The sequence below is a fragment of the Schistocerca piceifrons genome, chromosome 3 (assembly GCF_021461385.2).
Source record: "Schistocerca piceifrons isolate TAMUIC-IGC-003096 chromosome 3, iqSchPice1.1, whole genome shotgun sequence".
Classification (NCBI taxonomy): Eukaryota; Metazoa; Arthropoda; class Insecta; order Orthoptera; family Acrididae; genus Schistocerca; species Schistocerca piceifrons.
Window position 1 is genome coordinate 953,069,406 of NC_060140.1, and position 12,887 is coordinate 953,082,292.

The 12,887-nt window shown below is 40.5% G+C and overlaps 1 protein-coding gene across 1 annotated transcript in view; it reads left to right on the plus strand.

Annotated features, from left to right (window-relative positions):
• The window catches only part of LOC124789263 (L-ascorbate oxidase-like), a 181,588-nt gene that overhangs the window by 43,723 nt on the left and 124,978 nt on the right, over positions 1 to 12,887 (plus strand). The window contains exon 2 of the mRNA XM_047256560.1: positions 6,626 to 6,786. Coding sequence (XP_047112516.1) covers positions 6,626 to 6,786 — 161 coding nt within the window. The remainder of the gene's footprint in view (positions 1 to 6,625; positions 6,787 to 12,887) is intronic.

Here is a 12,887-nt window from a genome sequence, read left to right on the forward strand (position 1 = left end):
TCATTATCAGTTCCATCTACAGTGTATAACTGCCCATGTCGTGTTGTGCCGACTCCGCTGTAGCTTGAATGGATTTTTAAGTTTTTTTTTTTTATATGCCCGACTTCTAATTTCACCGCACAAGTCTCCAGGGTTGAGCAGTTATTGCCCGATGACGACACGCAATACAGTTTGTTAAAGTGGAGTTCGCCGTTATTAATTATGTATTTAGATTTAATTTTATTACTCGTACAGAGACTCAACGTTCCTTTCTTTAACAGCGCGTCACCAAAATAAGTATGGAATGCTAATGTCTTTGCTATACATAATGTCGACTATTGAGTTAAAGTTCGTACCTGTTTTGCCACTTTAGAGAAGAGAAACCTTAAGCGCTTCTCCTTCTATAGTCTCAGTATCAAATGTTCACTAATTTCAATTTACTTCCTATCTCAGTTCAGTATCTAACACAAATTATATATCAATGTCATTTCAGAGATATTACGTAGGTTCCACACTGACGGAATAACACGTAATTGTCATTTAACATCACTTTTATTAATAATCCTTTTCCTTATGACGTAAATGTTAATGAATGATCACTATCTAGGAGGAAAGAGGCATTGATGCTAATCATGAGATAATAGCTTTTAATGAGCCCCAATCGTTAATTAAATAAAAAGTCACGTTCGAGAATGATATGCGAACAACTTTCGTTACGTCCGTTTTCACGTATCTGTCAAAACCAATCCTGTCGCCCACAATTCAAATTAACACTGGCGTTAACCCCTTTTGTCGGAACATCGAATCGTAACTATTATGCGAAAGTTTATTCTAGTCCCCAAATTAATTCCTTTCAGATACGCGCACGACCGAACAGCAGAACGGAACACAAACGACTTGTTTTAACAACCGAACAACGCAACGACGTTACATTACGACAATGTCCGCCAAATGAACATCTTTTTGACTTTATCTTTTCTACTCTGCTTAATTAAATTATTCCTAAGGTACAGAAGGTAGGTGTGAAGCTGCCGCTCGTCGCCGTTCGACAGTCGTTCGGCGGACTCCAGGCAAAGAATCTCGCCAAAGTTTCAGTAGGCGAGTTCCGGGAGAGGAAGGAATTGATGTAGTGGTCTGAGTGAAGCTCTTTCTTGATGTGCGTCTTGGTCGTTGAGGCTCGTGTACAAACAAGCGGTGTCTGGAATCAGTTTCCTGTTTCCTCTTCTCCATTTCTGAAGCTGCTTTCCTGAGAATACCTGGATGCGCTGTACCTTTAATTTGGTACAGTTTATTCGTAGCCAGCCTGTAACAATGTATTCAGTCTCACTCATAGTTGTATCAACCTTTTTGACGTATACGGAATTTTGCCAAACTGGTGCAGAATATTCTGTTTTAAGGGAACCTAGTGACAGGGTACAAGTTCGAAGCGGTTTGGAACATTATTCTCAATGAACAAAATGAGATTTCAGACGACCCTGCGCACCTTGAAAAACGATAGGATGAACGCCAGCGGCAGGTCCTTCCACCACCCGGACGATAAAACGACAACTGCTTTTTTCAAAGCCGGCCATTAGAACAAAACGAGTTAATATCGAAACTAATTCATCTGATAAAGAAGTGTTAGTACCTAACATCCGTAAACAAATAAATAAAGTCAGACCCATAGGGGTCCAAACGATAAATACACGAAACATAAACTGAATGAATCCCATCATTGAAAGACCAATGTTTGGAAAGCCTGGTCTAAACGTCATTTCAGTAAATATAACATCGGATATGATACAGAGATGCTGGCTGTTGATGTCCAGTCAGAGTCACATCCGCGTACACGGTGCCACAAACCTTTTGGGTCAAATCTAAACAGGTGATAGAGGGTCTACAACCGATATATCGTGAAAGGGAACCAATGGTCGGAAATGCATATTTGTTGTGTAATGGACGAACACAGCGTACACCACATAAGAACATTGTAGCTCATAGTAATTGTTCAAAGCGACGACCGCCTGTCGCAGTGCATGTATTGCAACGATGCACGAAGTTCTGCCGCACTCTCTCAAAGATCCTGAGTGTCTGTTGCACACTGGAATAGGTGGCGGGTGATAAGCAGCGTACACCTCCGATCACGAAACACACATACTGTACACAACACAGCTCATAGCACGTTTGTCATGTGATGACTGCAGCCGTCACACCAGCGCATTAACCTGTGCCACATGCACACCACTATCCCTGTTGCCAGTTGTCCATCGCATCACACAGCTTGTGAAGTGTCCATGGTGAGGTGTGTTACTGTGTACAGAGCATGACGCGGAATCAAAGATGGAACATCACTTGTCATGAGAGTTGCCAGACATGCATTTAACATGCGCTCCTGCAGGATGTAGTGCCCGTAAATCAGGAAGAATGTACAGAGAACATTTTCCCAACGGACGTCATCCTAAATGGAAGAAGTTTATCTCTGTGGATAGCAACTTAAGAGAGACGGCGTCGTTCACGCTGTTAGTACTGTGCTATGCATAGCTTGGGAGTAAGTATTTCTAGAAAGGAAAAAAGCAGGAAAAAACATAAAGTGAAGGTGTCATGTGGAATTTTGGATATTTTATAATCATTATTATTGTTATTATTATTTATTTGTATAACATTCTCTATCAAAACCCTACTCTGTTTTAGCTAAGTAATCCTTCAATGTATAAAATGTACTTTTTAGCTGCCTTTTTAAAGTAGTGTATTTTGGCAATTTCTTTAATCTCTTTTGGTAATTTATTGTACAGTTTTATTCCTTGGTAGAACTCTTGTTGCATGGTCATGGACAGAGCTGTTTGTGCAGTAATTACCAATGCTATTTTTGATGCGTACAACTGACTGGTAAATGTATTCACATGGAGCAATTAAAATCCCCAGTGTTCTGAACAGATTTTTGCAATGAACTCGACTAGTATTTTGGGTTATTATTATTATAGCTCTTTTCTGGAGTTTGAAAACTGTATTCATATTTTGTGCATTTGTTCCCCAGAAAAGAACTCCAAAACTAAGAATTGAGTGTACATATGAATAAAATGTAACTAAAAGACACTGCATGTTACACACTGATGACAGGATTCTAAGAGCATAACATGTTGATGACATTCTGTTTGCAAGTACCTTTGTATGTTCACACCGCTTCCACTGGGAATCAATATTCATTCCTAGAAACGTTGCATTTGTTACACAGTCTGTAGATGTACCATCTACTTTTAATTTAATATTGTCATTTTTCCTCTTCAAACTGAAATTCATGGCATTAGTTTTTTTATGTTCAATGTCATTTTATTACTAATTGACCAATCATAAAGTTCCTTGAGAGTTTCATTTGCTTTCTCGGCGAAGAGTTCTCTTGTTTTCTCAGTGATTGCTGTCATCAGCGAAGAGGATTTTTTTCACCATGAGTAATACTACTGGGAAAGTCATTGATGTATATCAGGAACAATATTGGTCCTAATACGCTACCTTGCAGAACCCCTATAGTAATGTATTTTGGTTCTGATAAGTGTTTTACTAAATGTTTAGTATCTGTACTCTTTGTACCCTATCTGTTTGGTATCATCGAAACCAGTCATTAGCTACCCCTCTTATTCCTAATGCTTATAATTTATTTAATAGAATCTTGTGGTCGACTGTATCAAACGCCTTTGAAAGATCCAAAACTATGCCTATGACACATTCATCTTTATCAAGAGCATCAAGTACAAGATCGAACAGTTGCAATGAGCTACGTTGTTGTTATGTGGTGTACGCTATATATGTCCATAACACAATAAATATTGTAAGAGGTCCATGATTAAGGAATTTGTTGCGAGCGCAGTCGAGCAGATGTAATTTCGACGGATTGCTCACGCGCTGCCTGCGATATGTAAGCTATAAGAGAATCGCAGACCAGAGAGCAGTGTCGGCTGCAGTAGGAACTGTGTGGCAGTAGGAGTAAGTAGTAGCTAGCAGTCGTGTGTGTGGAGTTGGCTGGGCCGGTCGTGGGGAGCAATGGCGGTGCCTGAGCGATGTAGTATAAGGTAAAAGCAGCCTCGCGCATATGTAGTATTGTTATAACAAGTTCCATGTAAATGTTTTTTAAAAACAATCTCTTAATAATAATCTTTCTCATAAAAAGTAACTTTTGACAATCATTCATTTTAATTTAAAGAATTTACTAATTTCTCCAATCCTTGGTCATCCCGATTATTAAAAAGAATAATCAGTTGTTTCTTTTTATACATGACAAATCTATCGGCCAGCATTGCACTCGACTGTGCCAGAAAAATTTCCTATAGGAGCAGATATATATGCGTTATCCGGCGACTTAATTGAGGTAAGAATTTTCAATTTATTCAGAATGATCTTTCAGGGCCATGACGCAGCACTGCTGACGTCCAAATTTACCAGTTTAGATTCACAGTCAATTATTGAAAGGTTATAAGTGAGCCATAGTTTTGTTATTGAGAGATTGGTCACATTTTATTATTAATAGGTTACGCAATTTATTTATTTATTTATTTTTACTTTTTATGACAAAGATTATTATTAAGAGATTTTTTTTTAAAACATTTACATGGGACTTGTTATAACAATACTACACATGCGCGAGGCTGGTTTTAACTTATACTACATCGCTCAGGCTCCACCATCGCTCCCCACGACCGGCCCAGCCAACTCCACACACACAACTGATCGCTAGCAACTACTTATTGCTACTGCTACACTGTTCTTACTGCATACAACACTGCTCCCTGGTCTGAGAATCTCTTATAGCTTACATATCGCTGGCAGCGTGTGAGCAATCTATAGAGTAAATATCTCTGGAGTGAGCATTGCGTTCTGCGCATGTTCTCAACATTAAACCAGGATTGTCACGAGATTTCGGGACTTCGCTGTGCGTGAGTGCTTTCTGCAGCGTTTGAAGTTTATAATACCAAGAGTTTTTGTTGTGTTTCACCGTTTGTTGATAGTGTAATAGCGATGGTGAATTACTGTTGTTGCTACGGATGCAAAGAAAAATATGTGAAAGGAGGGATAGTAACTTTTCATGGGTACACTCCATATAGCTCTAATTATAGTTTTCATTTCAGTAAGAGACACTGTATACGTTTAAAAATTTCGAGACGCATTATAATTAAGACTTGATTCTGTAGACCCATTTTTCTACGATTTTATGACTGTATAATAGATTTACGGCTCATACAAAAGCTTACAAACAATCGTTTCCTCTCGTAAATTTGCTACTGGAACAGGAAAGGGAAAGGTTAGTTGTTTCAGTAAATACTATCCTCCATGCATTTATCAGTAGCTTGTCAATTACGTATATAGATTACTCAGTCTAGTATTTATTTAATAAACTGGGAGGAAATACGTAAAATGCGTTAAATAAATACCTCAAAGAGCCACCAGTAAGAAAAATTGTGCTTTAGGTCGCCAAAACGAGAAAATAAATACGCAGAAATACAAGAAAAAAGGACGAATTAGTAGGGATATAATCGCTAATGTGTGGCAAATTCGGTGTTTTTCGGACACTTGCAAAAGTACTAACGTACTGTCAAGTCGTTTTGCAGGACTGTTGTTGTTGTTGTTGTGGTCTTCAGTCCTGAGACTGGTTTGATGCAGCTCTCCATGCTACTCTATCCTGTGCAAGCTTTTTCATCTCCCAGTACCTACTGCAACCTACATCCTTCTGAATCTGCTTAGTGTATTCATCTCTTGGTCTCCCCCTACGATTTTTACCCTCCACGCTGCCCTCCAATACTAAATTGGTGATCCCTTGATGCCTCAGAACATGTCCTACCAACCGAACCCTTCTTCTGGTCACGTTGTGCCACAAACTTCTCTTCTCCCCAATCCTATTCAATACTTCCTCATTTGTTATGTGATCTACCCATCTAATCTTCAGCATTCTTCTGTAGCACCACATTTCAAAAGCTTCTATTGCAGGACTATCACTGCAAAAATGTACTTCAGCCTCGGTAATACTATAAAGTGCAGTATCATACCGAAAACTACCAAAAATCGAGTGCATCTGAACTATGACACCTATCACAAAGAAGCAGAACGCAATATCACTTACCCTTAAAAGTTACGTAGCTGGTTTATTCCCGGTATCAAATGAATACTGTTAAAATGTCTGCGCAACATATATAAATAATCCACGACACGTACGAAAAGAATCCGTCTGTACTAGAGATGTAGTGACATTATAAATATACAGGGCGCTATACGGAGAAACACACGACCTCTCGAGATCACGTGACCAGGCCGGCAATGTATGTTGACAACACAAAATCTGTTCTGCGCATGTGAATGCTCACTCCAGAGATATTTCCTCTATGGAGCAATCCATCGAAATTACATCTGCTCGAGTGCGCTAGCAACAAATTCCTTAATCATGGACCTCTTACAATATGCCTTTCCGAACATTTGCTCTCTATCTCAATATAATCGGCTGTGGAATCACTGTTTGATCCAAAAGGTTTGAGACACCACGTATAAACAACCGAACACTAACTTCAGCCTCAAGGAACAGGCTAACTTTTACTCTGACTCAACAGAGCTGGTAACAGGTGGCTTTAACTTCCACAATACGTGGGACTGTATTAACCACTTGAGCAAGCATTGTACGCCTTGAAAGCGTGTCCTCGTGGGACGCTGACCCCCGTGCGTGCCCACAGTGCGTGCGGCGGCTGCCCCAGCAACCAGACGGCTTGCTTCGCACCGCAGTGCGTCGCTGCAGATGGCGTCGAGCGGGGCTTCATTGCCGTCAACCGACGCCTGCCAGGACCTTCCATACAGGTGAGTCTGGGCGTCCTCCTGTTCTCTCCTCTGAAACACCGTAAACTGTTTTCGGTGAGTTTAATTTGAATATACGAGGGTGAGTCAAATGAAAACCTTCCAATCCCAAAGAAAGCAGGAGTTGACAATTGTGAAAATTATCGAACTATCAGTTTAATAAGTCACGGCTGCAAAATGCTAACGCGAATTCTTTACAGACGAATGGAAAAACTGGTAGAAGCCGACCTCGGGGAAGATCAGTTTGGATTCCGTAGAAATACGGGAACACGTGAGGCAATACTGACCTTACGACTTATCTTAGAAGAAAGATTAAGGAAAGATAAACCTACGTTTCTAGCATTTGTAGACTTAGAGAAAGCTTTTGACAATGTTCACTGGAATACTCTCTTTCAAATTTTAAAGGTGGCAGGGGTAAAATACAGGGAGCGAAAGGCTATTTACAATTTGTACAGAAACCAGATGGCAGTTATAAGAGTCGAGGGACACGAAAGGGAAGCAGTGGTTGGGAAGGGAGTGAGACAGGGTTGCAGCCTCTCCCCGATGTTATTCAATCTGTATATTGAGCAAGCAGTGAAGGAAACAAAAGAAAAATTCGGTGTAGGTATTACAATCTATGGAGAAGAAATAAAAACTTTGAGGTTCGCCGATGACATTGTAATTCTGTCAGAGACAGCAAAGGACTTGAAAGAGCAGTTGAACGGAATGGACAGTGTCTTCAAAGGAGGATATAAGATGAACATCAACAAAAGCAAAACGAGGATAATGGAATGTAGTCGAATTAAGTCGGGTGATGCTGAGGGAATTAGATTATAAAATGAGACACTTAAAGTGGTAAAGGAGTTTTGCTATTTGGGGAGCAAAATAACTGATGATGGTCGAAGTAGAGAAGGTATAAAATGCAGACTGGCAATGGCAAGGAAAGCGTTTCTGAAGAAGAGAAATTTGTTAACATCGAGTGTAGATTTAAATGTCAGGAAGTCGTTTCTGAAAGTATTTGTATGGAGTGTAGCCATGTATGGAAGTGAAACGTGGACGATAAATAGTTTGGACAAGAAGAGAATAGAAGCTTTCGAAATGTGGTGCTACAGAAGAATGCTGAAGATTAGATGGGTGGATCACATAACTAATGAGGAGGTACTGAATAGGATTGGGGAGAAGAGAAGTTTTTGGCACAACTTGACTAAAAGAAGGGATCGGTTGGTAGGACATGTTCTGAGGCATCAAGGGACCACCAATTTAGTATTGGAGGGCAGCGTGGAGGGTAAAAATCTTAGAGGGAGACCAAGAGATGAATACACTAAGCAGCTTCAGAGGGATGTAGGTTGCAGTAGGTACTGGGAGATGAAGAAACTTGCACAGGATAGAGTAGCGTGGAGAGCTGCATCAAACCAGTCTCAGGACTGAAGACCACAACAACAACAACATTATTTATTGTGCAGAAGTGGTACAAAACTGTACCACTTCTCAACATAATCTCCCCCACGCTCAATAGAAGTCTTCCAGCGCTTACAAAGTGCATAAATTCATTTACAAAAAATTCTTTTGGTAGTCCGCGCTACCACTCATGCACCGCGTGCGGTATCTCTTCATCAGAACGGAACTTCTTTCGTCCCATTGCGTCTTTGAGTGACCCAGACATATCGAAATCACTTGGGGCAAGGTCTGGTGAATATGGTGGATGAGGAAGACACTCAAAATGCAAGTCTGTGATTGTTGCAATTGTTGTACGGGCAGTGTGGGGCCTTGCATTGTCAGGTTGCAAAAGGACACCTGCTGACAGCATTCCACGTCGCTTTGATTTGATTACAGGCCGCAGATGATTTTTTTAGGAGATCTGTGTATGATGCACTGGTGACAGTGGTCCTTCTAGGCACGTAATGCTCCAAAATGACGCCTTTTTCGTCCCAAAAGAGAGTCAGAATAACCTTCCCTGCTGGTGGTTCTGTTCGAAACTTCTTTGGTTTTGGTGATGAGGAATGCCGCCATTCCTTGCTCGCTTTCTTCGTTTCCGGTTGGTCTAAGTGAACCCAGTAACGATTCTTGTAAGGAAGCCATGACCTTCTCGTTCAAAGCGCCGAAGAAGTTCTTCAAAAGCACCAACACATCGTTCTCTCATCTCAGGAGTCAGCTGCCGTGGCACCCATCTTGCAGACACTTTGTGAAACTGGAGCACATAATGCACAGTGTGGTGTGCTGACCATGACTTATCTGTAAACATACTGCAATGTTATTCAGTGTCACTCGGCGGTTTTCCTTCACTATGGCTTCAGCTGCTGCAATGTTCTGTGGAGTCACAACTCGCTGTGCCTGACCTGGACGAGGAGCATCTTCCACTGTAGTCACACCATTTGCGAAATTCCTACTTGCTGCTGTGACAAACATGCATCACCGTACTGAACCTTCACTCGTCGATGAATTTCAATAGGTTTCATACCTTCACTACGCAAAAACCGAATAACAGAACGCTGTTCTTCCCTGGTGCAAGTCGCAAGTGGGGAGGCCATCTTTATACTGATACTGCGACGGTATGTGTGCATCTGCACTATACTGCCACCTACAGGCCATTCAGCACGCTGTTTCTAGCATGCTTACCAACTTAAGGATAACAACGCGAAATTTCGATTTTTTATTACAAATTTAGGGTTTTCATTTGACTCACCGTCGTATGTTGGGTCCTTTGTCACTGTACACTGACAAAGGAAGTATACACCAACAGGTGTCGGGCGTGGTGGTCTAGACGTAAGGGGTAAAGGGCGTGTCTGGAAACTGGAAGGTAGCGGGCTCGAATACCAGTCGGAACACGGAATATTCCAGTCAGCCTTTAAAGGTAGCCTTCACCTCTCAATGACGTGGAGATGTTGCGTTAAAGTGTAGGTCTCCTCTCCTCGGTGGGATTGCTTCGGTAGGTTAGGGGCACGCAAGACTGGCTCCAGGCTCTTGAGCCACATGGAAGGGTTATTATATTCAGAAGGGAATGGAATTTACTTGTATGTAGCACGATTGTAGTGTACACTTAGCTGTTACAAGCACTTCTTTAGTACGATGTGCTTCTCAAGCGTTTCCGAGAAATCAGCGGTCAAATTGTGAGTCTCGTGAATACGACACCAGAGTGCTAACCGTCGAGCAGTGAAGTTAGTGCAACTGGTGCTAACAGTATTGCGTTCGAATCTCGTTATTTTACTTTCTCATCTTTCAACAAACATTCGTATTGTTACAAGGAATCCTGTGTTTACGGAAACAGTGAGAATCAAGGTAACAGATTGGTGGAGAGGTATAATTGAGGTATAATAAGGAATCGTGATGGACTGGTTTACTTATCTGTACATTCACGCCCGTGAAGTCATTGGCTTATAAATCTTAGACGTCATTAGTAGGCAGACAGCATTTGATGTATTATCCGTCATGAAAACATGGGAAACGAAGTATAGACTTGCACCACGCACATTTTATCAATGTCACATCACATCCGTAATTTAGTAACGATAGCAGAAAACTCAGTTCAGTAACAATTAAAATGAATGGCAGTTCAGAAGTAGGTTTCGACGTAAACCATCTGTCTTTCAGCATAGATACGAATACCTGAGCTTTAAACTTACGCAATAATAGGTCGGAATAGTAATATAGTTTCCATGAGACGATATTTCACTCTTCCATGTATCACTGTGGAGGCATTGTGAGTTCGCTACAGCTAATTTTTCGTCGACGGTGTTAACAACACTGTTTGGTGGCTGGCCTTTTCATATGGTATTCGACAGGTTCGTATAACTTTTAACCCCGATTTCTGGAAATTGTTGTCAAGCCTTCGTCCTCTTTTCAACTCCACCCTCCCCTTCCCCTCTTCCCTGCCCCCAGTTTCTACCATTGACTACTGATCGTCATCATTAACCAATGACTATCTGTGGCTGCTGATCCTCATTATTGTCCAATGACCACCATCATTGACCAATGATCATCATCACTGACCGCTGACTGTCACTGACCAGTCTAGTGACCATCATTCACCACTGGTCATCGTCATTGACCACTGACCATCATTGACCCATTACGAATCATCATTGGCCACAGAACTATGGGTATAGGTTATGGCTTATGAATCAGGGTTACAGGTTACAGAAGTTATTATTTAAGCAGTGGCACTAAGCAAGCTGCATGTATTTTAATAAGTAATCCAGACAATTTAGATGTGGAAATATTTAATATGAAGTCTTATTATGCTTGAAAAGTGTGAAAAATCTTACACATTTCGAGAAATAATGCAATTTTATTTTGCTTGAATTTTCACAGAGATCTGTAATTATACTTGCATGTTTATTATAAAAATGCAATCTGTGTATGTATGTGTGCGTGCTTTCAAATTGTGTATTTTTATTAGACGATGGTGTTATTTAATAGTTGAATAAAAGAAATACGGTCATAAACTTTTAGAGGTTTAGAAAGCCTTGTCACCGTAGTTTTGATTCGTAAATGTTTCAAACTTAATCGAAAGTTGTTACTGTACACAACCTGTAGCTGATGACAAGCTTAAAGCAAGGGTTGACTTTATTTCGCGTTTATGAAGTTTTGTGGAATAGCATTTAAACTAAAAGTCATCTTTGATAACTGCATAGTACTAATGCGTTAGTTACACTGCAGGTTTCTGGATCATTTGGAATAAAAACAATAACTATTAATCAGTACTGATGATTATATTTTTATAATGTATAACAATTTAGATGTAGAAATATTTAATTTGAAGGTTTATTGTGGCGTACATCAAGGGCAGGCCTAATTAATTACATTCTTACAATGAAACAGGGTATGTGTTTCTTTGTGTGCTTACCTGCTCATCGTAAATTTTAGCTATCACATAATTTTTGCAGTTAAAAGTCTAGTCAGGCAAGTTTCACGAGTCGATTCCTTATGTCTACCTCCAAACGTCAACCGTTATTTTGTCATGTTATTTAGAACTATTTAAGTATGAAAACGGCACTGGGGGGTACTTACTTTAGAGTTGACAACCATGTTTTAGCTGCTGATTTGACGAATATGTGTGTATGTGAAGAATTGCATTGCGATACTCGACATAAAAAATACACTTTTTTGCATTCCTGACGTATTTTCGTAGATATTTCCGACTTGTAAAGAACATTCTGACACTTGGCAAAGATCGTAGCAGAGGAAAATAATTAATGTGTGGCTTCTTAAGCCAAGTGCGGTACTGAGATCGAACACTGTACATCGCCATCTGAGGTGACTTAAAGCAGCAGTTGACTTTATTTCACGTGTTTGACGTTTTGTGGAATAGCATTTAAACTAAAAGTCATCTTTGACAACAGCATATTACTAATCCGTTAATTACACTGCATAAGCAAACATTGGCTCTTAACTGCTTATCGAGAATGTGTCTTACAATCATTGTCATATTACACTGTACAAGCAAACATTGGCTTTTAGCTAGTTACGGGGAGTATGTTATTTACTCGTAGTACTATCCCACAGCGGAAGATATATAGGGTGTCTCTCCTAAGAGCAGTCAGACGTATTTTATCTGGTGTTTTGGCGGATGTCTGAAATTTCGTGCCGGCCGCTGTGGCCGATCGGTTCTAGGCGCTTCAGTCTGGAACAACGCGGCTGCTATCGTCGCAGGTTCGTATCCTGCCTCGCCATGGACGTGTGTGCTGTCCTTAGGTTAGTTAGGTTTAAGTAGTTCTAAGTCTAGGGGACTGATGACCTCGGATGTTAAGTCCGATAGTGGTCAGAGCCATTTGAACCATTTGAAATTCCGTTTTTGCAATTTGTAGCTCGAGTCTGCCCAAATGAATAAGTACAGCTCATCAAATATCGTGCGACGCGCTGTGTCAATGGAAAGCGTAATGGGAAACAAATGAAGCTTGCCCATGACACTGGACGTCTCATCAAATATATGATGAGTAGTATTCATTTGGCCTGACTCCATCTACACATTGTAAAAATGAAATTTCAGACATCTGGCAAAGAACTAGAGAAACTGCCTGTGAGGACTGTTAGGAGAGGCACCCGATGTAGCTTTCAGTGAAATTTTGACAAATTTTCGTTATTTCGTGCAGTCCAGATAATTCTCAAAGTATGTGACATATTTATTG